This window comes from Theropithecus gelada, chromosome 12 (genome assembly GCF_003255815.1).
Source record: "Theropithecus gelada isolate Dixy chromosome 12, Tgel_1.0, whole genome shotgun sequence".
In the NCBI taxonomy this organism is placed as follows: domain Eukaryota; kingdom Metazoa; phylum Chordata; class Mammalia; order Primates; family Cercopithecidae; genus Theropithecus; species Theropithecus gelada.
Window position 1 is genome coordinate 113076049 of NC_037680.1, and position 26527 is coordinate 113102575.

General features: G+C 45.6%; 1 protein-coding gene across 4 annotated transcripts in view; it reads left to right on the plus strand.

Annotated features, from left to right (window-relative positions):
* Positions 1–22377: 22377 nt before the first annotated feature.
* The window catches only part of ACKR3 (atypical chemokine receptor 3), a 14697-nt gene continuing 10547 nt past the window's right edge, over positions 22378–26527 (plus strand). Inside the window, exon 1 of one of the 4 annotated variants that reach the window (XM_025405488.1) lies at positions 22378–22491. Coding sequence is in view for 1 of the 4 variants with exons in the window: in XM_025405486.1 (XP_025261271.1) it covers positions 25254–25298 (45 nt within the window). In the remaining 3 variants the exon portion in view is untranslated. Of the gene's footprint in view, positions 22492–24650; positions 25299–26527 lie in introns of those variants that run through there. The other 3 variants (XM_025405489.1, XM_025405486.1, XM_025405487.1) reach the window with 3 other exon arrangements.

Below are 26527 nucleotides of genomic sequence, written 5' to 3' on the forward strand. Positions count from 1 at the left end.
GCAAGAAGGGTGCACAAAATATTAGGGCTCCAGGGAAGAATGAGTGTATCAAATCGTCAATGAAACTGTGGCAGACTGACAAAATCAACTCTCAATGCTGCACTTTACAACTTGGTTATGAAACGCTAAGATGTCATGGTATATGACACGGAATCTCTTCTATCTGGGGATGTAAAATAAAACCCCTGGGAATATACTTTATAGTTCTTACGGCGAGAGCTCACTGTGTTTTCCAAGCCAAATAAATTTATATTATTAGAAAGAGAAGTCATGTTTATTTATTAAATTATTTGCCTGGTTTAGTGTATCATTGTTGAATTTCACACCAAAAACATACGGTGTAACGAGAAGCGAAAAGCCCCAAGTTTAAAGTCTACGAGAAAGGAAATGAAGTTGTGGACAGCTGTTCTCTGTTTCTCAGCATGACTACAAAGGAGGGGCCATCTTTTCACCACAGTGAGTTTTGCTTCCTTTTCAGAGATTCATTACATGTATTCCTGGAGAAAATACAGGCCCACGTTTTGTGAGTTGTGAAGCACCAACAACGCGACGTTTTGCTCCCGTACCAGAATTTTCCTTCTAACAATTCTTGGTCCCAGGAGAAGCTAGATAATTAGTTAAGTTTGTTGAATTTGTGATAGGAAGATGATTTTTTACTTCGTTGTAGGCAAAATGGGTACTTCGATGACAGGCGTGCCCCCGGGGGAAAAGGACCTGTGTGAGGCCTCCTCCAGGAAGGATGGCTTCTCAGGGCTGACTCACTGACACACACCTCTTGACTTCAGTGGTCAGTGAAGGTCCCCCTCTATCTCTCTGAGTCCATCTCTCTAAACAAGGGCAGGGCTCGTCTACATTGTGATTTTACTACATAGATATTGTTCCACTATAAATTTAATAAAATTTGTTGTCAGTTTTTGGTGGTTATAATGATAAATTATATTTCCAGGTATCAGAGTGTGCTCTGAGATTTAAATTGTAACATCCAAGATGAGCAGATATCCAGTCACCGTGGAGAGAGTGCTCAGGCCTGCCAGAGGTGACCACCCTCCTGCCTGAAGGTTTACTCACGACAGGAAGAGAGGGTTGGAGAACCTGGGCAGCAGAGAGTGCGTGGAGCACCAGAGGCAAACACGTGGGCAGTGCCATCCAGACCGTGCCTGGGGACATGGAGCCTCATCCAGAGGACTGGGCCATCTAGCCCATCAGCAGGAAGGACGAGGAGGCTGTGTTTCCTGTGACAGTTAGCAGGAGGCTCACTTAGCCTACTCCCTTTGCTCTGAACCCACCCCAGTGAAAGCGTGTTCTTACTGTGTTTTGACTTCTGTCTAAGAGCTGCCTACAGGGAGAGAAAGGGGCTGGCCTTGGAGGTGGTTGTTCCCACTGTAAATCAATGCGGCATTGGCCCTGTGACTTTTGTCTTCCCCTGAACAGTGCATCCTCTCTTGATGGGCTTCAGCGGCATTGGCTCCAGAGTTGGAGAGCTGGAGGTTGGTGAGGACTTCTTATTCTGCCTGTCTTAGTTGGCATCCATCACTCCTGTCCATAAACACACGTTGTCATGGTGACAGGTGGTTGTGAGATCTCAGCAATAATGATTCTAGAAACTGCGGAAAACCTATTACAGTGTGAAGAAGGAAATAAAAATTGCCCAGAGCCTCTTTATAGAGAGCTAATGACTGTTTACAAATATTATTCTTATTTTTGTCTTCTTGCTTTTTAACATATTTCAACTCATACAGTATAAAAATGTTAGTACACTTAACGGAAGCTCAGATCCTAAATGAGAAATGCTCTTTAGAGAGGCAAATTTATCTCTAGGTTTATCTGCCAAAGAATGTATGTATATTCCTTATACATCAAGAATAGGCTCCATAAATATATGAATAATTTGGTTTGGATTTATCTACAAGCGGATGATTTTCTTTGCTCACTTTTCCTTCTTGTGTATCAGACCATTTTTTTCTGAGACCATTTTACTATTTTAAGGAGTGGAACCTTTTGAGAAGTTCCTTTGAGGAAGGTTTGCTGGCAGAAAACTCAATTTTTTGATAGTTAAAATGTCTTTTAAATTTTTGCACTCATTCTTAATAGGTAATTATCTTGGGCTTACAATTCTAGGTTGACAGCTGTTGTCTTTCATCATGTTAGAGATATGAATCCACTGACTTCTGACTTCCATTTTTGCAGCTGAAAGTAATATTTAAATCGAATTGCCCATTCTTTGTGCAGTCTGCCTTTTCTCCAGGCTTCTTTTAAGATCTTCCCTGTTATCTTTCGTGCATTTTTTTTTTACAGTGTATCTGGGTGCTAGCTGTTCCAATGCCTTCTGCCTGAGACTTGTTGTGCTTCCTGAATCTGAGGATTTGTGTCTTTCATCTGGAAAATTCTGGAAAACTCAGAGGAGCCACTTTCCCAGATGATTGTGTCATCCCATTCTCTGAAGTCTTTCCTTCTGGAATTGCAATTAGACATATGTTCCACATTCCCACTGGCCTCTCCTAGTTTTCATGTCTCCTTCCCATTTCCCATGTCTATGTTTTTTTCTATATTCTGATTTTGCAGTCTGTATCTGATGATTTTAAGAACTGTGGTTTTGCAGGTTTGATTTTGCTGTTTGTTGCTCCTGCTTAATGCTCATAGTATCTTGTTTTTTTCGTGTATTTTATGATTTAATTTTTTTAATTATGATCTCATGATCAGTGGTATTCAGGGAGTGGTTTGAGGCCTGGGTTGAGAATTCTTCTCCCAGACAGCATGTGTGTTTGTTTCAATCTGGCTACTGCATGAAGGCCTACTTTAAACTGAATTCTTAGCCGAGATACTTTTGGACCACAAAGATGTTATGCAATCAGGCCCTAAACCCACGTAAGGTCTGGTGTGTTATTTTGAATTCTCAGGGAACATTTTTTCTCCCTCCCACCAGAACCTAGGTTAAGATGGTAAGATTTTCACCATCTCCCCCATTAATCTTCCCCGGGAGGGTGTGGCATCTTGCAGGGAGGTCTTTGATCTGACTCCTCAGCTTTGTCACCAGCCCCATTTTTCGTAAGCAAACCAATTCAGAAAGAGGTCAGCTGACTGAGGACACTGTAAACCTTACGGGCAAGAGTTATCATTCAACTTTGGAGGAGAGCTCCGTGTGACTCTCTAATGGCAGACACTATGGAGCATTGTTTGAAGAGAGTTGCAGATGTTGACCTTCTCTGACATAACAGCCAATAAAAACTCACATTAGCACAGTTCAGTATTTATTTAATTGTGATTTATACTTACTGGATGAGTTTCTTGCCAACTAGCTTATTAAAAGCTCATGCACATGCATCTAAAGAGGTCATATTGCCATTTTGGAGTGTCATTCGTGATGGCAAGCAACAAGGGCGCACATATTTAAAGCTATTCTTACAACTTTAACTTGAGCATCTTTTAGTCGAAAATTAGCATAAATTAAATGAAAAACTTGAATTACCTTAGGTCCACTTTGGAAGGAACTTGAGACTGCTTTAGTGTGTTACTAAGAACTCATGGTAAACTTTGTTTATCCGATATGTTTATCTTCTCATTTCCAATAAAATTGAGCAGAGATACTTTTCAGGTCCAGGTCTCTCTGCCCCTGCCCTCTCCCTGTGTCTTCTCCTCCAGCCCTAGCTCCAACCCTGCAGACCCAAGGGGAGAGTGTGCGGAAAGGGAGCGGCTTCCTCCTTTGCTGGCCCCAGCCTGCTCCACAGTCCCTCCTTGGCCTCTGCAAGCCTGCCCATATCCTTTTGTGGAACCCTGCATAGTCACCCCTGCTGAGGGCTCCATCGGTTCCCGGTCCCTGCCAGCAGGGTAACCTAGATATCCTGCATTCTTCCTTAATGACCCGAAGGCTCACATCCTCTGGGTCCCTGCATACAGCGAGGTGGCATGTCTGTCTCTCTGAAAGATTAGTCTCCGTGAGGCCTCTTGACTAAGTGGTGTGTCTGGTCTCCTGGGAGGTATGTGGCCAGTAGGTTTTCAAGCGATTTAATTCTTAACTAAATAACAGTGGAGGCAAGATGTTAATTAGGGCAGCACCCTCCTCCCTTGGCTGCACTTCTGGGTGTGAGAACGGTAGTAGGATCATAGTTGATGCTGGAAGACATGTGTGTGGTCCGCGGTCCACCCAACCCATTGGTGAAAGGGAACAAGCCAACACGGACATACCCTCCATAGCTGTGGCAGGTGCAACTACGGTGGAGCCCTGCACATGCCTGGGAAGTGCATTTTGAATGTGGACATTATCTGTTTTGGGTTTGGCGGAAGAAAATTGGCTGTGAACTATGTCTCAATCCATTTATTTCTGGAGGAGTGATGGGTAAACAGTGTTTGCAAGTCATCAGTTTCTCTAATGTGACAGAGAGAATTTCTAGCTCTCTGGTGTTTCTGACATCCCCGACTGTGAGGGCCTATGCTAAGGCTGCCTGCTGTGGGTGGGGTACTGTCTGCCCAGGTACCCCAGGCCCTTTTGACAAGGGCTCTTTAAATGCAGGTTCATCAACAGCTCCAGTCCTATTGCCACAGCTATACCACAGCAGTGTGGATTCCTGCTTGGTGCATAGTCTGTTTCCACCCCTAAGGCCATGCGAGGGGCTCTTCCTGGCCATTCTGTACAGTAAAGGTGCAGTGTGAGGAGAATTCAACAACATCCTTCTTCGTGCCTGCCCCTGGGGTCCGCTGGGCATGTAATGTGGCAGGATGGCTTTGCAAGACGAGGTCCGCATGGCAGATGTTGGGGTGGCAGGGCACCCGGCTGCACACACATCTGCCAGGCCAGTGTGCACGCTGCTCACCTTGGCAAAAGAAAACCTTTCAGTTTCCATTGGTGCAGTTAGGGCTGGTGTGTCAACATTCTTCACGTCATCGGGCAGTAAGATACATGCTGATTGATGGCAGCACCTTCGAAGGATATCCAGGCTTGTGAGATTGCTCTGGTTGGTTTCAGGCAGGTGGTCTGCACCAAGGGTGAGGCTAGAGGTGAGCAGGCCTGAGACTTAGCTCCCGGCAATGCGGGCTCTCAGAGGGCAAGTGAATCCAGTCTCCCTCAGTCAGCTGGGGACTGACCTGGCACCTCGTAGCTGAGCAAGGCTTTGGACAAGGCATGAAGCCTCTCCAAGCCTCAGCCCCTCATCGGTAAAATGGGTGTCTTAATAATTCTCTGCAGGGCTGTCACCAGGGTTCAAAGAGCAATGCAAAGTCAAAGTCTCCATTAAAGAGCGGCTACTCAATACACATGTCTTACCCCGTCCTTGTGTTTATTGTTCATGAAACCACTTGCCATGTCATGTGCATTCACACACGGCTGCCCCGGCTGGATGGCTACAAGAATGACTCTTACCTTTCTACTTCCCACAGCTGGAAAGCCCGGGCCCTTCCTTTTGGTTTCATATTACTAATCCTCCACCTTGTTTGTAAGTCCTTGTTAAGGGGAGAGTGCCTTCTTCCCGGTGGAAGTTTCTGCCTCAGTTTCCCTGCCTTCCTCAGCCTTGTAGGCACACCTGCCCTGCTGGGCTCTTCCACTAGCTGCAGCCCCTGCCTCTGCATCTCACACTTCCTGAGGGCAGGGCTGGGAGGAACCCGGCGAACACCAGAAGTGGAAACTTGGTGCTCCTTCTCCCTCAGCTTCCTGGTGCTCAGGACTCCGCATGTGGGCACAGCCAGGAAGTCCAGTTCTCAGGCTTCATGCCCCAAGTCCCATGTCCCCTCCCACGCAGCCATTTGAGTCCCTTGTCAAGCCTCAGGAGACCCCACTGGTGGCTTTGAGCTGGAGGTGGCTGCCCCTAAGGCCAGCCTTGTGGCTGCAGGAAGGAAAGTGTGCTCCTGGCCCCCAGGAGGGACTCACACAGCATTTCCCCTTGAAACTCTGAGGTACTGGGTGGGCACAGCAGTCCTGCAGTGCTGTGGGTGAGCTGGCATCAGGGACCATCCTGTCACCTGAATCTCCAAGCATGCATTGTCTCTGTGGGAAAACTGGGTCCAGGCACCAGCTGATTCGCAGACTCACTGACTCCAATGTAAAAATGGACTGTGTCCAGACTCCTTCCCCTTCCCCCCCTCAGGTCTAGTAGAACAATGGCTTCTAAAAGGCAAAATGGAATACTTGCAAATAACAAAATGTGCCTTGGACTGTTTGGAAACAATGTCGTACTTCTCCTTTTCAGTGTGAACCAGCACTGATTTATATTTCAGCCTAGACCTCCAAGACCTTGATGGGCTTGGCTCCCTTTGCCCTTAGTTCTCTGAGCCTTGCATGTGGGACCCCTTACAAAAGGCTAGGAGGGGCTGGGCCCACCGGGCTCTGAGACAGCGCTGCCCTGGTCCCGGCAGATCTAGTAGCCACGGCCTCCGCTCAGAGGCTCAGCTCTGGTCGGCCTGCTGGTCCTTCCCCGCCTCGTGGCCTGGGGGCCCTCCTGTGTACCTGGGCCTGGCTTCTTCTCTTATTTAATCAACATTTGGGTAACTGAAACCTGGTCCCTACCCCTGTGGAACTTTCTGCCTGAGTTTCCCGTCCAATACGCTGATTCAGGGTATTTACATTTTTGTAAGGAAGACCCAGGGGATTTCCCAGAGCAAAATGGTGCTGGTCTTTTAAGATGGAAATGTGCATTGTGAGCCCCTGAAAGGAGAGTGAAAAGGGAGGGAGACCTTGCTGCTCAGTCACCCTGGCGAGGACTTCTCCGTGTGTTCTCTGGGTGGATGTGAGGGCGTTGCAGGGGACAGACGCTGGGGAGAGAAGGGCTGATCATGCATCTGAAGGTCATTCAATTACTTTCTATTATACATGGTGAAAATCTGAGGAAATTAGTAAAATCAGAACCAAGGGAAACTGTCAACAGTCCCCATCACCTGAAGAAAGTCACTTCTCAGGTTTTGGTGTCCCTCCTCCCAGTCTTTCTCCCCTCCTTTTTATTCTGGCGTAGTGGTGATCACTATCATGGCAGTGATTCAAAACAACTTTCCTTTGTGGGAGGAGGGGAGAGAGATCCTTTTATTTGGAAAAAATGGTAAACGCTTGTTATTGTTAAAAAGGTAGAAAATACAGATGACCTATGATGACGCAGTTGGAACAGGGTGATTTTAGAAGTATTTGCTTACAAAGCAATGTTTACAAAGACATGCCCTCTGTGTAGGAAACTTGGAGTTGAGTAATAACATAGAGCATGTAGCCACTGAAAGGACAAGGGAGGGAGGGACCAAGGGAGGGAGGGACCCAGGGAGGGAGGGGCCCCCAGAGCCGAGAAGTAGGGTCATAGGAAGGTTAAGGAGACGTCACGCTGGTCACTTGTATGGGCCTCTTCCCAGGCACTAGGAGATGTCTCAGGATGTGTCCATGTTAGCAAAGAGAAATTTGCAGAAGTCACACATTTTAGCCAGGATCCGGTTATTCCATTTCTCTTCCCATTCTTATTTCCTTCTGCACATTGGCCCATGCTTGGTGGTTGGAGTGACACTGGCATTTTGTTTATCATGTGATGTTCTTTTTCTTACAGGACCACCCTAATTGTGTCCGTTCCAGGCCGCGCAACACCTGGCTCCACCGTTATGGAGGAGATCGAGTTGCCTGTGGTTGGCTGCTTTGCAGTGCACCCTGGGGGAGGGTGGGAGAGCAGGTGATCTCTCTCTCCTCCTCCTGCTGAGGCCCCCACGGGTGAATCCCACCCAGAAGCCAGAGGCCCCAGGAGCCTTCCAGGCAGACGGCAGGTGGAGGAAGGCAGAGAGTGGACCTGGAGGGGCAGATGGAAGATCTTGGCTCATCATATATCCAACGCCTAAAGAAAACCACAGGTGCCGTTTGGCAGATATATGCTTACAGTCCCTTAAGGCAATGCTTTAATTTTGCTTGAGGCAGAAAAAAGCAGGACAGGGAAAAACTAATAAAGAAGGGCCAGAGGCAGGGAAAACACATCGCCAAGGTTCCCAGCATAGGAGAACATAGGCTGAGCTGGAAAATGACCTGGTTGCTTGGAACAGGATCACAAAGTCAGTGAGTTAAGTCACAGATGCAAAAGCACCTGCTTAAAGTCTGAGAACCAAAAAGGAAGCTCCCAATTCTCTAGCCATGGCTGAAGGCACACATGTGGATCAGCCCCTGAAACCCCTGAAACTCAGGAGGGCTTCCTGCCCTGCGGGAGGGGCACCAGCAAGCCTGTGTTCAGAGCAGCTGCGAACTGCGAGTGCTGGGCTTGTGGAGCGAGGCCCTTGGTTTGTCAGCATCTGCTGCAGTAAAGGGAGTGGAGTGTCTCAGACGTCTTTAGAAAATGAAAATGTTTTCTTTGATAATGTTTTGAATATTCCATCTCTATTTGTTTCTGTTTCTGTCATTTCAGGAAACATATCTTGCATTGTTATTTAACAATCTGTTTGTGTAGAGCTTTGTTCAGAAAATCGTTTCCCACCTGCTGTCTACATCACAGTTGGAGAGGGTCCTGGACAGAGGTTCACAAGGACACAGTACACCAGGAGTGACGGTGAGCCTCAGAGTGCGTCCTGGGTGGACACAGAGCTCAATCTCATGGAGGAAAGTGTCACTGGAAAAAGTCCCAGGTGGCTCTGATATCCGCCCCTCTCCCTTCCTCCTTTCTGGGAAAATAAGTGAGTAAGACACAGTCCCTTCACTTTGAGGGGTTATTAATTCTTCATGCATCTTACACAAATATGTATAACGTGGAGCATCACTAAGGATCCAGAGGGAGTAACGAATTCCAAATAAGAGCTATCCAGGAAGGCCTCAGGAAGAAAGAAATGTTTAGACTAAAGGCAGATGTGTCAGGGAAAGAAACTCCATAGTAACTTGAACAGGGAATGTTTAATTCAAAGAATTTTTAATTATAACAGAGGACTGGAGTAAGGAGGGATTGGCTAGAAAGAAGTAAAGAGAACTCTAAGGAACGTGGGATTAGCAGACATAGGAGCAGTCATGACCCCTAGGGCTGAGACAGGGCATCCAGGAAGAGGCCCCTGCCCCCAGGGCTGAGGTCCAGACTTTGGAGAGGGCACTACAGCACTCCCTGGGTGCCAGAATCCTGTCCTCTTGGGCACCAAGAAAGCTGCTCATGGGGAAGTGTCTCATTAGAGGCACCCACCACAAATAGCAGGGGGTGCAGGGAAGGGTCTGGCCGCCATGTGCTGGGAGAACGGGGCATCAGAGAAGGTGTGAGCAGGGCAGGAGCCCTAGATGCTAACACACCAAACCATGAAACCAAACTCTTCCTCCTGCTGTGTCTCTCTGGCACCTCTCCTGTCAAGCTTAATATCATGCCAACTGGCAAAGTAGAAATAGTTAAAGGGGCCCACACTTATTTTCACGGAACAGGCAAAAAGGGTGCATTTGTAGCTGAGAAGCAGTGAGTCGATAAGCATCAGAGTAGGGGTTCGCCAAATGTCAAGATTGGAAGTTTGTAGCTAAAAGATGGTGAGTCGATAAGCATCAGAGTAGGGGTTTGCTGAATGTCAAGTTTGGAAGGGGCTTTAATGGTCCTATATTCAATCTCCCATCCTCAGGGTTTGAATCTCAAATCCTCACATGCCAATCAAGTGGTTGCCAAGCTCATGCTGAGGCATCCACAGCGGCAGGTGGCCTCTACTTCCTGTCTGAGATTCTCAGGAAGTTCCTGTTCACACTGAAGCCATGCTGCTTCTAGAAATAACGAGGTCTCACCTGACAGCTCTTCAAATACATACATGAGCCATTTTTCTGCTGTGCTTTCTCTTTGCTTTTGCTTTGTCTCTTGTAAACTACACATTGTACCTCTGTGACAATTCAGAATCTTCACTCTATACCAATCATGGGCACGAGTACACTGCTATAGGTCTAGGGCTCTGCAGGGGTGGGGAATGTCTCCCCTCAAAAACCTGCTCCAGCTGCACTCTGACAGTGCAAAATGGAGCAGGACCATTGGACCCTTTCATATTTTGCCATTTCATCCATAACTCACCTCGTTTTGCTGGTCATGGTGATTGATCTAGGGAGTGACTCCTGATCTGTGTCAGAAATGGGACTAGGAAAGATAAGTCTCTTTTCACACCTGGTCATGAAACTAAGACGAAATGAGCCCTAAAAGCTGCCTTCAACTCTGATTCCAGCTTGAGAGGATGCATCCGAGAGGAAAGAGAAGCAGAGAAAAAAAACAAAGATGTCCTGATGCCATGACAGCCCCTGGTTCCTGTCATTGCTGAGGCCAACTCCGCCCCTCGCTCTGCCTCCGTGTGGTTCCATGAGCCAGCAGATGTCTCCTTTTTTGCTTAAACCAGTTCTAGCTGGGTTTCTGGAAATTACCAACAAATAATATCAACCTACATGGCCTTCTTACCTTAAAGGAAAAAAAAAAAAAGAAGCTGGAAACATTGGCTCACTCCTTTGCCACAGGGCTTCTGTAGAAGCAAATGTCACTTTAGCTAGAACTGGGAGTTTGTTGTGAAGGATGTTTAGGGACAGCATATTTAGAAACTAAGATCTTGCTCCTCCCCATGTCTTCCCTTTCCTTTCTGAACAATTCAGTCCTAGAGCAGCCAGATGGGGGGAGTCTGCCATGGGAGCCACGGAGGCTCAGAGCGGGGTGAGGAGGGTGTCCAGGGTGGGGGCTCCTGTGTGAGGAGTCAGAGTCCATGTGGGATGACGGGAGCATTTTCATGGAAAGATCGCCCTGTCGGGGTATCAGGGCCCAGACAGGGTGAGGAGGACATCCACACCAGGGGACCAGGAACATGGAGGAGATGGAGCCTGAGCAAGAAGAGGGTGCTTGTGTGCAGCCAGGGTGGGGCTTGCCACGGAAATGGGAGGTCAGTTACTGTGGGAGGCTGAATAAGAGCACCCAGAGAGGTCCGTGTGTTGAGCTCCAGAACCTGTGAATCCTCCCTTATATGGCAAAGGGGGTGTGGTTAAGTTCAGGGTCTTGAGATGGGAGATTATCCTGAATTATCTAGGTGGGGCCACTGTACTCACAAGGGCCCTTACATGAGAGAGGCAGGGAGTCAGTAGTAGGAAGTGTGAGGATGGAAGCAGAGGTTGGAGTGATTCAAGGAGGGGCCCAAGCCACAGAATGCAGGTGGCCTCTGGTAGCTAAAAATGTCAAGAAAGCAGACGTGGCCACAAAGCCTCCAGAAGGAAGGCAGCCCTGCTGGCACACTAATTTTAGCCCAGGATGTCTAGAATTGTAAGAAAATACATTTGTTGTTTTGTTGTTGTTGTTTTTTGAGACAGAGTCTCACTCTGTAGCCCAGGCTGGAGTACAATGTCGTGATCTTGGCTCACTGCAACCTCCGCCTCCCGAGGTTCGAGCGATTCTCCTGCCTCAGCCTCCCAAGTAACTGGAATCATAGTGCCCGCCACCATCCCTGGCTAACTTTTGTATTTTTAGTAGAGACAGGCTTTTGCCATGTTGGCAAGGCTGGTCTCGAACTCCTTACCTCAGGTGATCCCCCTGCCTCAGCCTCCCAAAGTGCCGAGATTGCAGACATGAGCCACTGCGCCTGGCCGTTGGTCTTGTTTTAAGCCACGAAAATTATGGTAATTTGTTTCAGCAACAATAAGAAGCTAATCAAGTTACATACAATGGGACTGAGCAAATAAATAATTATAACGAGGACGATGGAAGCTAGGTCTCTCACTATGGGGAAGGGAGTTACAAACATGGAAATGGAGAAAACTTGAATGAACTTTGTATAATGTATTGGAATTAAAGATGCTGGTGGGAACCAATTACTGTTAATACAGACATATGCATATATATTTTCATGTGAACGTATGTCTGTGTGTGTGTGTGTGTGTGTGCGCATACATACAGATGTCTTGGCTTTCACCACTGAGAGAGCCGCCTGGGAGTTGTAACACACCAGTTGCAATGAGCACACTTTGCAACCAGATCTTGGCTTCTAAATATGGTTTTCCACTAAGGCTCCTTGGAAAGGCAGATTCCAGGGAATCTTAAAGAAAGTGCACGATGAGCCCACACTGACTTCTTGTGCCAGAAAACAAGGAAGTATTCAAAGAATGATGACCATATATTGAAAGGACACAGAGGCTAGCCCTCACTGGCCAAATCAGGAATAATCTGAGCTGTCAACTAAATACTGAGAGTAATGGGTTATAACTCACTAAATAGAACAGTAAACCACAAGTTCACACAGATGGAAATAAACAGATGAATAAACTGAAAGTTTGAAAATAAGACATTTGCATACATTCAAAGAATCTTCCTTCAAAATACTTACTAATGAACTAGAGAAAAGAGAAAAAGTGGAACAGCCTGACAGCCGGTTCCAATCACAGTGAACATCATCAGTCATGGGACAAATTGGCATTGGTGACCACCGGATGGGTTGCCATGAGAACACACCCTCACTTCTATGATATGCATGCCAGAAACCTGAGACCTGAATCTCATCATAAGGACCCATCAGACACACCCGAATGGAAGAATGTTCTACAAAATAATCAATCTGTTATGTTCAGATATGTCCAGGTTATGAAAGTCAAGGGAAGACTGAGAAACTGGGCCAGACTGAAGGAAACTAAAGAGACCAGCAACTAAATGCACCACGTGATTCTGAGGAGTCTTTCTCTAGAACAGACAGCTTGGGATAGTTGTGATGCAGGGCAGGTTCTTGGCTTCGCTCGGGAAAGAATTCAACAGCCAGCCGGTGGTGGAAAAGGGCAGCTTTATTGAGTCCGGCAGTGATGCATCTCTGTGCCTGCTCCTTGGGGAGCAGGGCTACCCCACAGGCAGTGCGTGGACAGTAGTAGCCTATGGGCCGCTGCTAGTCATAGTTCCATCCACTTTTAATGACATGCTAATGAAGGGGCGGGTCATTCAGAAATAGCCAGGAAATGGGTGGTAACTTCCGGCTACTGCCATGGCATTGGTAAACTGTCATGGCGCTGGCGGGAATGGCTAATGGTGATGGGCAGCGAGAACAACCAGAGGCGCTTTTTGTGTCTTTTTCTAGTTTTGGCCCGTTCTCGATCTGGTCTGGGAGACGAGTCCTGCTGACCTCCTACCTCAGCTGGCCAAACTTGAGTGGAGTCTGGGAACTCGAAGGAAGGAAAGTGTGGATGCTAACTTCCTGATTTTGTGGTTACATTGGGATAAAGCGGAAGAATATCCCTACTTGTGGGAAATACACACTTAAGTATTTTGAGGGTGACAGGACATGAGTTCAGCAACCTTCTCTCAAATGGTTCAGGGAATAAAGATTCTTTTTACCTTGAAAATTTACCTTGAAATTTTTCTCTAAGTTTATGGTTATTTCAAAATAGAAAGGAAGGAAGGATCTCCCTTAATAATTTTGTCTCACGTTGTTTTAAGCTCTTTAGCGTATTTTCAAAGGTAAGTGGAAATGAAAAAAATGTAACTATTAGCATATATAAAATGTAAATCTTAAAACCATGATCAACCCAAATAATTGTAGTAGATATACTGAGATATTTATTCTTTAATTCCCTTCAGGACTTAGATGTTTTTAAGCTGAATCATTTTTATGTTTTGAAGCTAAAATCTATATATTGACGTTTGAGGAGTGTGAAATCACAATACTTCAGAATGTTACCAACTTTTCAGAAAAACGCGACCTGGGTTTGACCCTATGTGCTTAGTAGCCCATTAGGCCCTCTGCGCTTTGATATACTCTCATGGCAAAAGTTTCCTGGTCTTACTCAGAGATCAGAAAAATTCTTTTCTGTGTCAAACTTTACAATGAAGTGAAAGTAGAGAAAGCAATGGTTCACTCAGAACTTTCTATTCAGGGCTTTTTCTTTTCTTAAAAACTGAAAGCTGAGAATGAAAAATTTCAAATATAGGTAACAGCAAGTAACATAAAGTATACCTATGTACCCACCAATAAGGTCTAACAAATGTGAATATTTTTGCCTAAAAAATAAAAATATTGTAGAGACGTTGAAAATATTCCTATGTATCTGTCTCTATCTCATTTCCCTCTCTCTCCCTATACCACAGGGTAACCTCTGTCCTCAAGTTGATACATAGCCTTTCTTCCATCTGTGGTTTTTTGTATAGCTCTACAAACAATACATGCTTTGCTTTGAGTGCTTTAGAACTGTACAGAAATAGTGTCACTTTATATGAACATTCTGCAACTTGCTTTTTTTAATTGGGGTAAAATTTAATGAAAAGCATGGGTCTTAACTGTACAGTTGATGTCCTTTGATAAATATGTATACCCACATAACCACTCCTCCAGTGGGAACACAAAACATTTCCAGCACCCCCAGAAAATTCCCTTCCAGTCTATCCCCACCTCTAGAGATGACTATTTGATTTCTGGCACCACAGATTAATACGACTGTCCTTCAACAGTCACATGATGTCTTTGTCAAACATCAATTGACCATAGTGTGTGAATCTGTTTTTGGACTCTATTTTGTTTCCTTGCTCTGTTTGTTCTAGTGACAATACCACACTAGGTCCATTAATGTAGCTTTATAATAAGTCATGAAATCTCAAACTGTGAGTCTTTCAACACATTCCATTTCAAGAGAGTGTTAGGTATTTTTAGGTCCCTTGCATTTCGATAAAATTTAAAATCAACTTGCTAATTTTGATAAAAAGAAGCTTCTGGGGTTTTGATTAAGACTACATTGAATACATGGAGCAATTTAGGAGAGCACTGACATTAACAACATTTATTTCAAATCTTTTGAATAAATATCCAGAAGTGGGATTGCTGGATCATCTGGTAGTTCTATTTTAATTTTTTTTGAGGAGCCCCATACAGTTTCCCATAGCGGCTGCACCATTTTGCACTCCTGCCAGCAGTGTGCAAGGGTCCCAGTTTCTCCACGTCCTCAGCAGCACTTGTTGCCTTTTTTTCTGTAAAGACCATCCTAATAGGTGTGAGGTGATATTTCACTGTGATTTTGGTTTACATTTTCCTGATGAATAGGGACATTCAGCCATTAGTCTTGAGTTCAATGATCTTTTTGCATAGACTGATCGGACGTAGGTATGTCTTCTTTGGAGAAATGTCTATTCAAGTCCTTAGCCCATTTTAAAATGAGACTATTTTTTTTCCTGTCAAGTTGTAGGAGTTTCTTATATATTTTAGAGATTAACCCTTCACCAGATAAATGGTTTGCAAATATTTTCCCCCATTCCATAGGTTGCCTTTTTACTCCGTTGATGGTTTCCTTTGCTGTGCAGGTTTTTAGTTTGATATCATCTCAGTTGTTTATTTTGTCTTTTTCTGCCTGTGCTTCTGATGTCATTGCCAAAATCAATGTCCTGAAGCTTCTCCCTTTTGTTTCCTTCTAGGAGTTTTACAGCTTCAGATCTGGGTATTTATCCAAAAGACTTGAAACTGGGGTCCTGAGGAGATACAAACACTTCCCAGTTCATTACAGCACTATTCACAGTATCCAAGGTAAGGAAACAGCCTAAATGTCCTTTGTCAGATGAATGGATAAAGAAAATGTGGTATATACATACAACAAAATATTACCCGGTCTTAATAAAGAAGGAAATTCTGATATATGTGACAACATGAATGAAACTTGACATTTTGCTAAGTGAAAGAAGCCTGTCACAGAAAGACAAATACTCCATGATTCCATCTATATGGGGTATCTAAAATAGTGAATCTCATAGAATCAAAGAATGGAACGATGGTCATTAGTGGTGAGGGTTTGGGGGATGGGAGTTACTAATCAGTAAGCATAAAGTTTTGATGTATAAATGTGTAACATTATATCTAGTCAATAATAATGTATTGTACACTTAAAAATTTGTTGAAAGAGTAGATCTCCTTTTAAGTAAAATCTAAACAAAGAAGAATATGGAAAGAAAATGATAACAACACAAGTGAGTCTCCCAATCCGTGAACAAGATCCTTCTCCATTTATTTTATTTTTCTGTAATTTCCCTCAGGACTATTTTTGTTGTTTTCAGTGTAGAGGCCATGACTGTCGTTTGTTAAATCTATTCCTATGAATTTTATGTGTTTCAAGGTGACATACACAAACACAATTGACTTTTTTTTTTTTTTTCTTGAGACGGAGTCTCATTCTGTCGCCCAGGCTGGAGTGCAGTGGCGCGACCTCCACCTCCTAGGTTCAAGCAATTCTCCTGCCTCAGCCTCCTGAGTAGCTGGGATTACAGGTGCGTGCCACCATGCCTGGCTAATTTTTGTATTTTTAGTAGAGATGGGGTTTCACCATGTTGGCCAGGCTGGTCTCGAACTTCTGATCTCAGGTGATCCACCCACCTCGGCCTCCCAAAGTGCTGGGATTACAGGTGTAATACCATCCAGCGGCACACTAACCAGAAGGGCTAACATGAAAATTACTGAATGTGAGCAAGGATGTGGAACCAACAGAATTCTCATGCACGAAGGCTTCTCCAGCGCTACATGGTGAGAGACCAGCCTTTCTTTCCTTTTAAATTTCCATTGCAGACCAAAACACATGGTCCCCATTGCATGTGAAGCTCCTCCCACACCCACCTCATAATGCAAGTGTGACAGCATCTAAACTGGTCAATGCACTGCTGGACGACAAGAGCCTATGTCAAAGCACTGTACCCGGCCACACAATTGACATTTGTATACTGAGTTTGTATTCTTTGGCTTTTCTAAATTGACTTATTAGTTCTTGAAGTTGTTTTGTACACTTATCAGGATTTTCTGCATAAATAATCCTGTCAACTGATAATAAAAGTTGTTTTACATCATTCTTTCCAATCCATATGGCTTTTATTTCTTTTCTTCTTCCTTTTGCATTAGCTAGAGCTTCTAGTACGCTGTTGAAGGGAAATGGTTAAAATGAATATCCTTGCTTTGTTCTCAATTTTAGAAGTGAAGTGTTCAACCACTGAGTATGATTTTGGCTCTAAGTATTCATAGGAGGCCTACGTCAAATTCATACACATCGAATATCAAATTGGGGAAGTAAGTCAAATTAAAATCATTCTATTTTTAGTGCACTTCAAGTTGTTATCAAGAATCGATTTTGAATTTTGTCAAATGCTTTATTTTATTAATTTAGCAAGTTATACTATTTTCAAATGTTAAACTTATTTTTCATTTTAGTTATAAATTCCACTTAGTCACAGTATATCATACATATTGTTGGATTTGCTTTGCTTTTTTATTTTTAAAGGGTTTTTATATCTATCTTTATGAAGGATATTGGTCTATAATGTTTTCTAGTAATGTTCAGTTATTTTCAGTTTGGGTCTCTCATAAATAGTCTTGCTGTAAACATTTTTGAGTATTTCTTCTGGTGCAATGTATACAGCCTGAAGTTGGGCATGTACCTTGCAGTGAAGTTTCTGGGTCACAGGGTATGAGCATGTTCAACTTTAGTGAATACTGCCAAAGTGGATGTGCCAATTCACATTCCTACCTTCAGGGACAGCAGTGCCCCCCAGAGTGTGGACTGTGAGCTATTTGTTATTAGATTGCAATGAGGTAAGTCCAGAAATTAAGCGTGAGCATTTAGAAACTTTTATAGAAATTTGGTGTTGCTTTGATGTCAAATATTGCTTTGACATAGGCTCTTCTCGTCCAGCAGTGCATTGACCAGTTTAGATGCTGTCACACTTGCATTATGAGGTGGGTGTGGGAGGAGCTTCACATGCAATGGGGACCATGTGTTTTGGTCTGCAATGGAAATTTAAAAGGAAAGAAAGGCTGGTCTCTCACCATGTAGCGCTGGAGAAGCCTTCGTGCATGAGAATTCTGTTGGTTCCACATCCTTGCTCACATTCAGTAATTTTCATGTTAGCCCTTCTGGTTAGTGTGCAGCTGGATGGCATTGTGACTACAGTTTGTATTTCCTCAATGACTAAGGAAGTTGCCGGCCTTTTCATATGTGTATTGGTTTCATATGTGTATCTGCATATTCCTAGGTGTGAAGTACTTCCAATTTTCAACGTATATGTGTTAAGTTTTCCTAAAACATTTACCCTGGATACTGTTCCCCCGCCCTCCTCCCATATTTCCATGATGAAGCAGGTGGGCAAAATATGGAGAGGACAAAAACCTGATTCACAAGTGTCATTCACCGGACTTTATTCATTTAGTCAATATTTATGAGCGTCCGGCACGCGCCAAGCACAGTGTGTGGAAACAGGGATGCAGAAATGAATAGAATAGAAATGTTCTTGTCCACTAGGGATTTATACTCCAGTTGTGGAGAAGATAGATAGTGTGCTGATACCTTTGGATGGTAGTAAGTGTCATGAAAAAATAGGATAACAAGAGAGTAACTAGGATGGGAACATTCTTTGGTTAGCACGGCGAAAGAAGGTTTTCTAAAGTCATTATATTTAAGCCTGCATCAAAAAAATGAGAAGGAGGTGGCCATATAACAGACCAGAAAGAGAATTCCAGGAAGCAGGAATGTCAGGTGCAAAGGCCCTCAGGTAGAAGCAAAGTGGTCTGAGGGTTAATTAGAGAACACTCCTTTACTTTGGTGAAAATTGACACAATAGACGCCACAGACACCTAGTGTGGTGGATACTGGTGGTGCTGCTCCCAGATGCAGGGACCCCCTTAGGTTCTGATGTGCCCCTCCTTCACCGTTAATGTGGGTTTACTGCCCAGGCTTGTGACTGGAACTAACCCTCGAGAGACTGTCTGTAGGTGGGTTACTGGATCCACTGTGCCCACACAGGCTGTGATCAGGAAGTACCTGAGGGGCTGCACTCTCCCTCCTACCACCCAGCAGCCCTAATCTGGTAGTTGGAGGATGTAGGGGTATGAAACCCCAGCCCCTGTGACAGCAGCTGGGGTGAGGCAGAAGAATAGGGTCTGGAGACAGGCAGCCTAAGACCCACTAGCCTCTGACTTCTTGGAACTGGACCGAAAGGAAAACTCCACCTCTCCATGCCCATGTGACAGGGGGCCAGAGGCCCCTCCCTCTACAAAACCCCCTCTCGGGAAATGCCTCTGATTGGTCAGAGGCCAAGCCTTCACTTCAGCCTGATTGGTCACAGGCCAATCCTTCATTCGCAGAAGGTGTAACCAGTTGGAGGCCTCTATTGGAGGCCTCTAAAGGGTACCTAGGGGTGTTACCAAATCCTTCTAGTTTAATAAAAACCCTAAAGAACATTGCAGCTGGGGCTTTTGAGCTGCCTGATGGATCCTGCTCCCACTCTGTGGAGTGTACTTTCGCTTAATACATTTGTGCTTTTGTTGCTTCATTCTTTTGTTGCTTTGTGCATTTTCTTCAATTATTTGTTCAATGTGCTAAGAACCTGAATGACTCAGTCAAGACCTTCTATCTGGTAACAGGGGCAAACTCAGGGTGTCATTCAGGCTCAGAGAGCCATGGGGATCACACTGAGGCTGGGATTTAGCCAGAAATCATATCCTTGGTTGTCCTTTTCTATTTTCCTTCCTAGTTTTTTTTTTTTTTTTTCTGAAAGCACTTCCTTAATAAATTAGTTGTCCCTGAACTCTTAACTTAGGGTCTGCTTTTAAGACTTAAAAAAGTCTGCAGTCTTAGGACTTAACATCCCTGCTATAGGTTTCTACAATTGTTTTTCTTTTTCTTTTAATGATATATTTTTTTCTGTGGTACTAGGTAAGAGCATCAGGCACACTTGGGTTGGAATGCCAATTGCCATTCAGTCATAGCCACCCTTAGGAAGGTCACCTACTCTCTCTGGGTCTCAGTTTCCTCAATTACAAAAGTGGGACAAAGACAGTGCCACCTTTATGGCTGCTCTGAAGATTAAATGAAAGAAGATAGGCAACATACTTAACAGAAAGATGGGAAAACAGTGAACACTCAGATTTACCTATGACTATTAAACCTTTCTAAACTTCATCAGAGAGTTCAAAAAAATGTTGTCAAGCCTTGGGATATACATCTGTTGCATTCCTTTAAAAATGTATGGTATCACTGGAATTTGGCTGGGGACAGAGGAGAGAGGAGGAAGAGAAATAGCCATTCTAGGTAGTTGCAAGGTACCATTCATGTGTACCTTCTCATTTAATCCGGACAAGCACCCAGTTAGAATAGGAGGTTCTATTATAATTATTAAAGATAAGAACCTAACACTCAAAGAGGCTGTTATCTGAGGAGACATGGTGTTGCAGAGGTTAAAATATGTGATTCCAGCATATTGACTTAAGTTCAACACTTTAAAAACAGCAGGTGCAACAAGATGACTTTGACCTTCCTGCTGTTTCTTAAAAGCAGAGGGTGAAATTCCTATATGAAAGATGCCCTCCCTAGATGATGCAACATTTTTATATAGTCAGAGTTGAAACTGAGAGAATTCTGTACAGATCTTGTTAAAAATAACTCTCATCTTTTAAGCCTCTCCACATACTTTAGTGGCTTCTTCACAACGAACTCTTCTCTGTCCAATCCACTACATAAGTAACTGACTTCAGCTACTTCTTTGGGGCCTTCATTTCTTTATGAGGCTCCTGTGCTGCATGAAGTTAATTAAGTTTTTCTTCTCTTCATCTATCTTATGTGGATTAAATTCTTGGACCCAGATGGGACCCTAAGAGGATGGAGGTAGACTTTTCCCACCCCTACAGTGTGTATATATCAGGGTTCCAAGCCAGGTTGTCTGGACAGAGGAACCCAATTCCCTTGAGTTGAGGGGCTGACTTTGCTTTTAGGCCCTCGCCCTGCAGAAGGGGCTTGGTGTTGCTCTTATTCTGGGGGAAGGTCCAGTCCCAGCTGAAATGACTCCTGCCATACCCAGCTACTAGATAATGAAGCTTCTTCCCAGGGTCACAACTCCAAGAATGAGGAACGCCTTGTCCTCAGGCCAGTGGCGCAGTTGAGCCTCTCTGGGGTCATATCACAGTCACCATAACTGCACTGTCTCTACCCTAATGGGGCTCCCAGAGCGGAGACCTTACCTGCCGCCGCTCTGGCCCACCAGGATCCTCGCACTTTTAAGTCAGGTGCGGTTTCAGGAAGAAGCTTGGTGGTCCCACATCTACAGGCAAAGCAGATCCCAGAGCAGAGAGAGCTGACCGCCTGCCCTGTGGGGTGCACAACCCCAGGTGCAGATAACAGACAGGGAGGGAGGAAGGAGCTTAGCTGAAAACCCCTCCTGACCCTTTTCCAACAGGCACTCAGGGGTAGCAAAACATCCAGGAACTTTGAGTTCTGGGTCAGCTGGGACAGCTGTAGGGACAGCGTCCTGTTCGTGCCTTCTCTGAGTTTTCTATTAGGTGCCACCAAACACATTCCTACCCAAAGGAACCATTAGGTAGGACCTTATTTAAAAGGTTAAAATATGCATTCTGGCATGGTAACTGTTTAAGTGAAAGGCACTTGAAAAACAGCAGGTGGAAGATCACTCTCCCCAAACCAGAAGGAAACACAGCATCCTTATCCTGAGGACTAGAAGCTGCCACCTAAACAATACTGCACAGACCTCGTTAGAGTCACTCTCATCTTTTCAGTCACATTTGCAAAGTTTTTTCTTATCTGTTCAATCCAGTATTTAAGTAGTGGACGCCAACTGCTTGCTCGGGTCTGCCCTCCCTCCCTCCCTCCCTTCCTTCTTTTCTTCTTTCCTTCCTTCTTCTTTGCTCGGGCGTGCAATTTCTTTCTTTCTTTCTTTTTCTTGCTTTCTTTGCTCGGGTCTTTCTTTCTTTTTTTTTTTTTTGACGGAGTCTCGTTTCTTTCTCTTTCTCTCTTTTTTTCTTTTTTTTTCTTTTGACAGAGTCTCGCTCTGTAGCCCAGGCTGGAGTGCAATGGAGCAATCTCGGCTCACTACAACCTCCGCCTCCCGGGTTCAAGCGATTCTCCTGCCTCCCGAGTAGGTGGGATTACAGGCGCGCGCTACCGCGCCCCGCTGATTTTTTTATTTTAGTAGAGATGGGGTTTCACCATGTTGACCCGGCTGGTCTCGAACTCCTGACCTCGCGATCCGCCCGCCTCGGCCTCCCAAAGTGCTGGGATTACAGGCGTGAGCCACCGCGCCTGGCCGGGTCTGCATTTCTTTATGAGGGCTCCCATGCCGCGTGAAACTTGCAGTGTGCTTTCCTCCTATTCATCTATCTTGTGTCAATTTAATTCTCGGACCCAGCCGGGACCCCTAGAGGACGGAGGTGGAGTTCTGCCCTTACACTGAAAACACAAACTTCCAAAACAGGGACACTCTTCAAAACTTTGAAAGAGACCTTTTAGGTCCTAGGGCAATTGAATCTCATTTTCTTAAAAAGCCCTGCTTGCTTACCCTCTCATTTTACCCCAGGACTGTTTTCTGGGACAGAGTGGGAGGCCCAAGGAGACAGCAAAGTTCAGGCCCCAAGCACCCAGCTCCTCCTCCCAGGGTGCGAGCCTGCCCAGGGTTCCCGACCCACCCCGCCCCATTCCTCGCCGGCACTTGGACCGCCCCTCCCCGTCTGGAAGCCTCCCGCAGCCCCGCCCGGCGGAACTAGGGGACGGGTGGGGAACGTCAAAGGGCGAGGGCGGTGACCCCGGGGCCCGAATCCTCTCAGGCTCCTGGGTCGGGTGCCCGGCCGTGCGTGAGTGCGGAACAAGTATGGGCGCGGGGCCGTGCGTGGGTGCGGGGCTGGGTGCGGGCCCTGGGTGGGCGCGGGGCCGAGGCTGGCGGGGCAGGGCGTGGGGCTGTAGGAGGGCACGGGGCCGTGCGTGGGTGCGGAGCTGGGTTCAGACCGTGGGTAGGCGCGGGGCCGGCGCTGGCGGGGCAGGGCGCAGGCTCCTGCAAGGCGGCCTTGTGGATTCTTGGCCCGGAGCGAGGGCGGGCCCCGGACGCACTCGGGGTTCGCCTTTTCTCCTTTTCAAAAAAAACTGCGTTGCGTTTTCCTTCCTCTAGCTTGGAAACAATTTGCTCTTTTTTCCCCAGTCTCTGCCATAAACACTTGAATGTGCATACAACTGCAGAGCTTAATGCCACAACCTCCAGGAGATTGGGGGGAGGGGGAAGCTGCCCAGGATGGGAGTGGGAAAGCAAGGGAAAATGGAGAACGTTAGCAACTGCATCCTGTCAGGGGTCCCCCGTCCATGTGGCCTTTCTTCCAGCGACAGCACCCTTAGCTCAGAACAGATTCACACCCACTCTGTTTCCACCGGGCGCGCCGGCTCTGCAATGCGGAGCGCGTTCTCTCAAGGACAGGCCCCGGAGTCACCGCCACAGCCACAGAAAGCGGAAACCGAGCCTCTGTCCAGAGGGGATCCCAGTACATTTCCAGCAGGTTCAGACACAGGGTCCCCCACAAGAAGGAAACAGGACGGAAAATGTCAGTACACGTATGCTGTGGAGGGTCGAGGTCTTGCCTAGATCTTGGGTGTGGGTAGTCGTAGCCGCTCGCAGTTTTCCTTTCCAGCATCTCTGGGGAGCCTGGAGATGTGCTCGGGGCCGATGTGACACGAAGAGTGATTGCGCCGCTCTGCAGAGGCGGTGGCGGGACGCTGCGCTCGGGCTGGGAAAGGCCGGCCCCAGGGCGACCCCTCCAGAGGCCCCCGGAGAGCAGGTGTGCGCCTCGCCTCCCGCTGGGCAGCCAGTTCAGGAGAAAAATGTGAAGCTTTTATCTAAACAAAATATTTCTTTCGTTAAGGGCTTTCTCCACACTGAGACTTTCTAGCCACGTGAGACTTTGACCTCCCAGTCCCCCAGATTCAGCGCTGGGACCGAGCGTCTGCTGTTATTTTTAGTAGAAGTATAAAAAGAATCTCAAAGTTTTAGCTCTGGAGAAGGCGTGAATACAGCTGGTGCCTTCACACACTCCACTTGAGCCGCTCTTAAAGAACTCCAGGAGATGAGAAAGCAATACGAAAGCCAGAGCATTGCACATGAGGACGGGCTGGCGGGTGGCCTTTGGGTCCCTGTCGTATGGGTGATTTTTGTAAATGGGGTATTAGAGATGAGTATCGCCTGGATCACATTTTTAGGTTGAATTCCTCCCATGGGGGGAACTTTAGGAATACGCTTCCAAATAAGAATGTAGATTTCAATAATTGTAGTAAAGTGTTTGCCAAACTCATCTCAGAAAAAGACATTATCGAAAGGCATTTATTATCTTCTTAATGCGTGTCTGGCACTGGGCAGACACTGTAGAATACTATCTTGATTAGAGTCTCAAGGATTTTGTACCTGAAGTCCTTTACAAATAAAAGTATTCAGGTATAATCTATTATAAAGACTCTTTTCCCCGCTTTGGGGATATACGGTGTGGTATCAACTCATTGGTCATACCAAAACTGTTACTTCTGTTTTGGAGGAATTAGCAAAGAAAACCCAGGCTTAGCAAATCAACACTGAAGTTCAGAAGTTCAGAGTAATTTGTCTTGGGAACAAAGTCTTCCCTAGAACGAAGAGGCATTCGCAGGAACTCTCGGTGTTAATGGGATTATTCAAGATATACCTGAGACCAGATAAATATTTGATGATTTTGCCAAGCACTAGAGTTTCTTGACAGTTTTTCTTTGGCTGACGTTTTCCCCCATGGGGTTCGGACTTTGTGGCTTCATCAGATTTTGCAAATGAAAGAAGGCTGGGGTTTCCCAAGAGTGCGCTTGTGCAGGAAACAACAGACTAGTGAGGTTTACAAGAGGGGTGTGTTCTGTGTGTGTGTGTGTGTGTGTGTGTGTGTGTGTCTGCCTGTGGGATGGGGGTGGCACGGGGGAGAGAGAGATGTGGGTTACAAAGCTGCCATCTAGAGGCGAGAGGCTCTTTTCTGCAGTGTATATAATGCAAGTCTGCAGCCAGCAGAGCTCACAGTTGTTGCAAACTGCTCAGCACTAAGGGAGCCAGCGCACAGCACAGCCAGGAAGGCGAGCGAGCTCAGCCAGCCGAGCCAGCCCAGAGGTAAGGAAACAGTGCTGGGGCAGCAGCTCTGCTTGGAAAGAAGGCATGGCTTCTGCTCTTAAGCCAAGGAGTCTTTTTCAAAGGACTTCTTTCAAATCGCTGAGATGGGTGCTTTTGAGTCTGCGGGTCTGGTTTCTAAAAACCTAGGCTGTACGTAGCTGCATTGCAAAGTGCTTTTGCTAGTTCAGAGGGCTTCACCTTTCGCTTCAGAAAGCAAAGGGCAATTTTCTTAACTCACTTGCTGAAGGAAATTTCCTTGTGTATTTAGGAATCTGGTATTTATTTGCTGTGTGGCTATTTAAGCTCCAGTAAGCAGGGGAACTTTGCAAGAACACAGACTATCCATTCTGCCTGACCAATTTGGCATGGGGATTAGCTTGGCACCCCCTGTTTACCTGTTTTGCTTCTAGTATATCAGTTTGGAAACAGATAAAATTGGCAGTAAATACGTAATTCCAGAACGATGAACACTTTATGAAGAGGCATCCTGAATGGAGCAGAAAACTGCTGAGAATCTTTGTGAGTCCAAGATGTATTTGAATTCAGTACTTTGGGGGATTTACCAGAGTCTGTAAGTCCGGAAGCTATAAACGTGAATGTTAAATACAGCCCGGTCTTCTCTTCTCTTGATGGCACGCTTGCTAATCTAATTTGAGTTCTGTTCTCTTAGAAGGTGTTAAGTCCAACTTCAATTGTTGGGGGGGCGGGGAGGGAAGCACACACACAAGTCTACTATTTTGCAATTTAAATATACTCTTCAGGTAAAATGTGGATTTTGTTCAATTTTGTTGGCATGTGCAAAGATTCAAGGAGTGGCTGAGGGAACTTTGGAGTGAGGTCAGGAATGGGTGGTTAGCCAAGACTTGTAACTTCCAGGGAGAATGAGAAGTTGTAAAAGTCAGACTGGCTGTCTCTCTTTCTCTCTTCCTCTTTCTGTCTTTCTTTCCTTTTGCTCACAACAGGATTACTTAGTTTTTCAAAAGTGGGAGAGAGCTTCCTTAACTGGTTTACAGCCCTTTGAACGTATTTGGTGCAGTGACATCCCCTGAAATTTCAGTCTGCAACGTCTCAACATGGTCACTTTGTTCTTTTCTTGTTTAAAGGCAGATGCTGCCTTTAGTGTCGCTTTATTTATTCCAGGAAAAATGTAGACATCAGCTAGGCACTCCTAGCAAAGAAAGTGGAGGCTGCTGGTTTCTGTGCTTTAACTTTCCATAGATTTCAAATGAATAAACTGCTCGTCCTTCTTTCATCAGAATATGAGCTTTCCCCAGATGGAAAGCCTTTTTCTAAAGCAAAGTTGCACATGGAGCTCTAGCTTGGAAACAATTTGCTCTTTTTTCCCCAGTCTCTGCCATAAACACTTGAATGTGCATACAACTGCAGAGCTTAATGCCACAACCTCCAGGAGATTGGGGGGAGGGGGAAGCTGCCCAGGATGGGGGTGGGAAAGCAAAGGAAAATGGAGAAATGGCTGTAGTTTGCTGCCTATCAGCCTTTTTCTTTTAAGGGGCAGACGTTGCAGTCGTCGTTTTAAAAAAGTTCCATAAAGTATCGCCAAGGCAGCATGCCTGTGCAGCACACACACGACTTTGCGGGGGGAGGTGTTTCCTCCGTATTAACTGCAAGTCGATGAAGCATTGAGAAGGTATTATGATTTTTAATCAGGCCTAGAACAGGCCAAGTATAGGCTTTCTGAATGAAAAAAAAAAAAAAAAAAAAAAAAAAAAAAAAAAAAACAAAAAAAA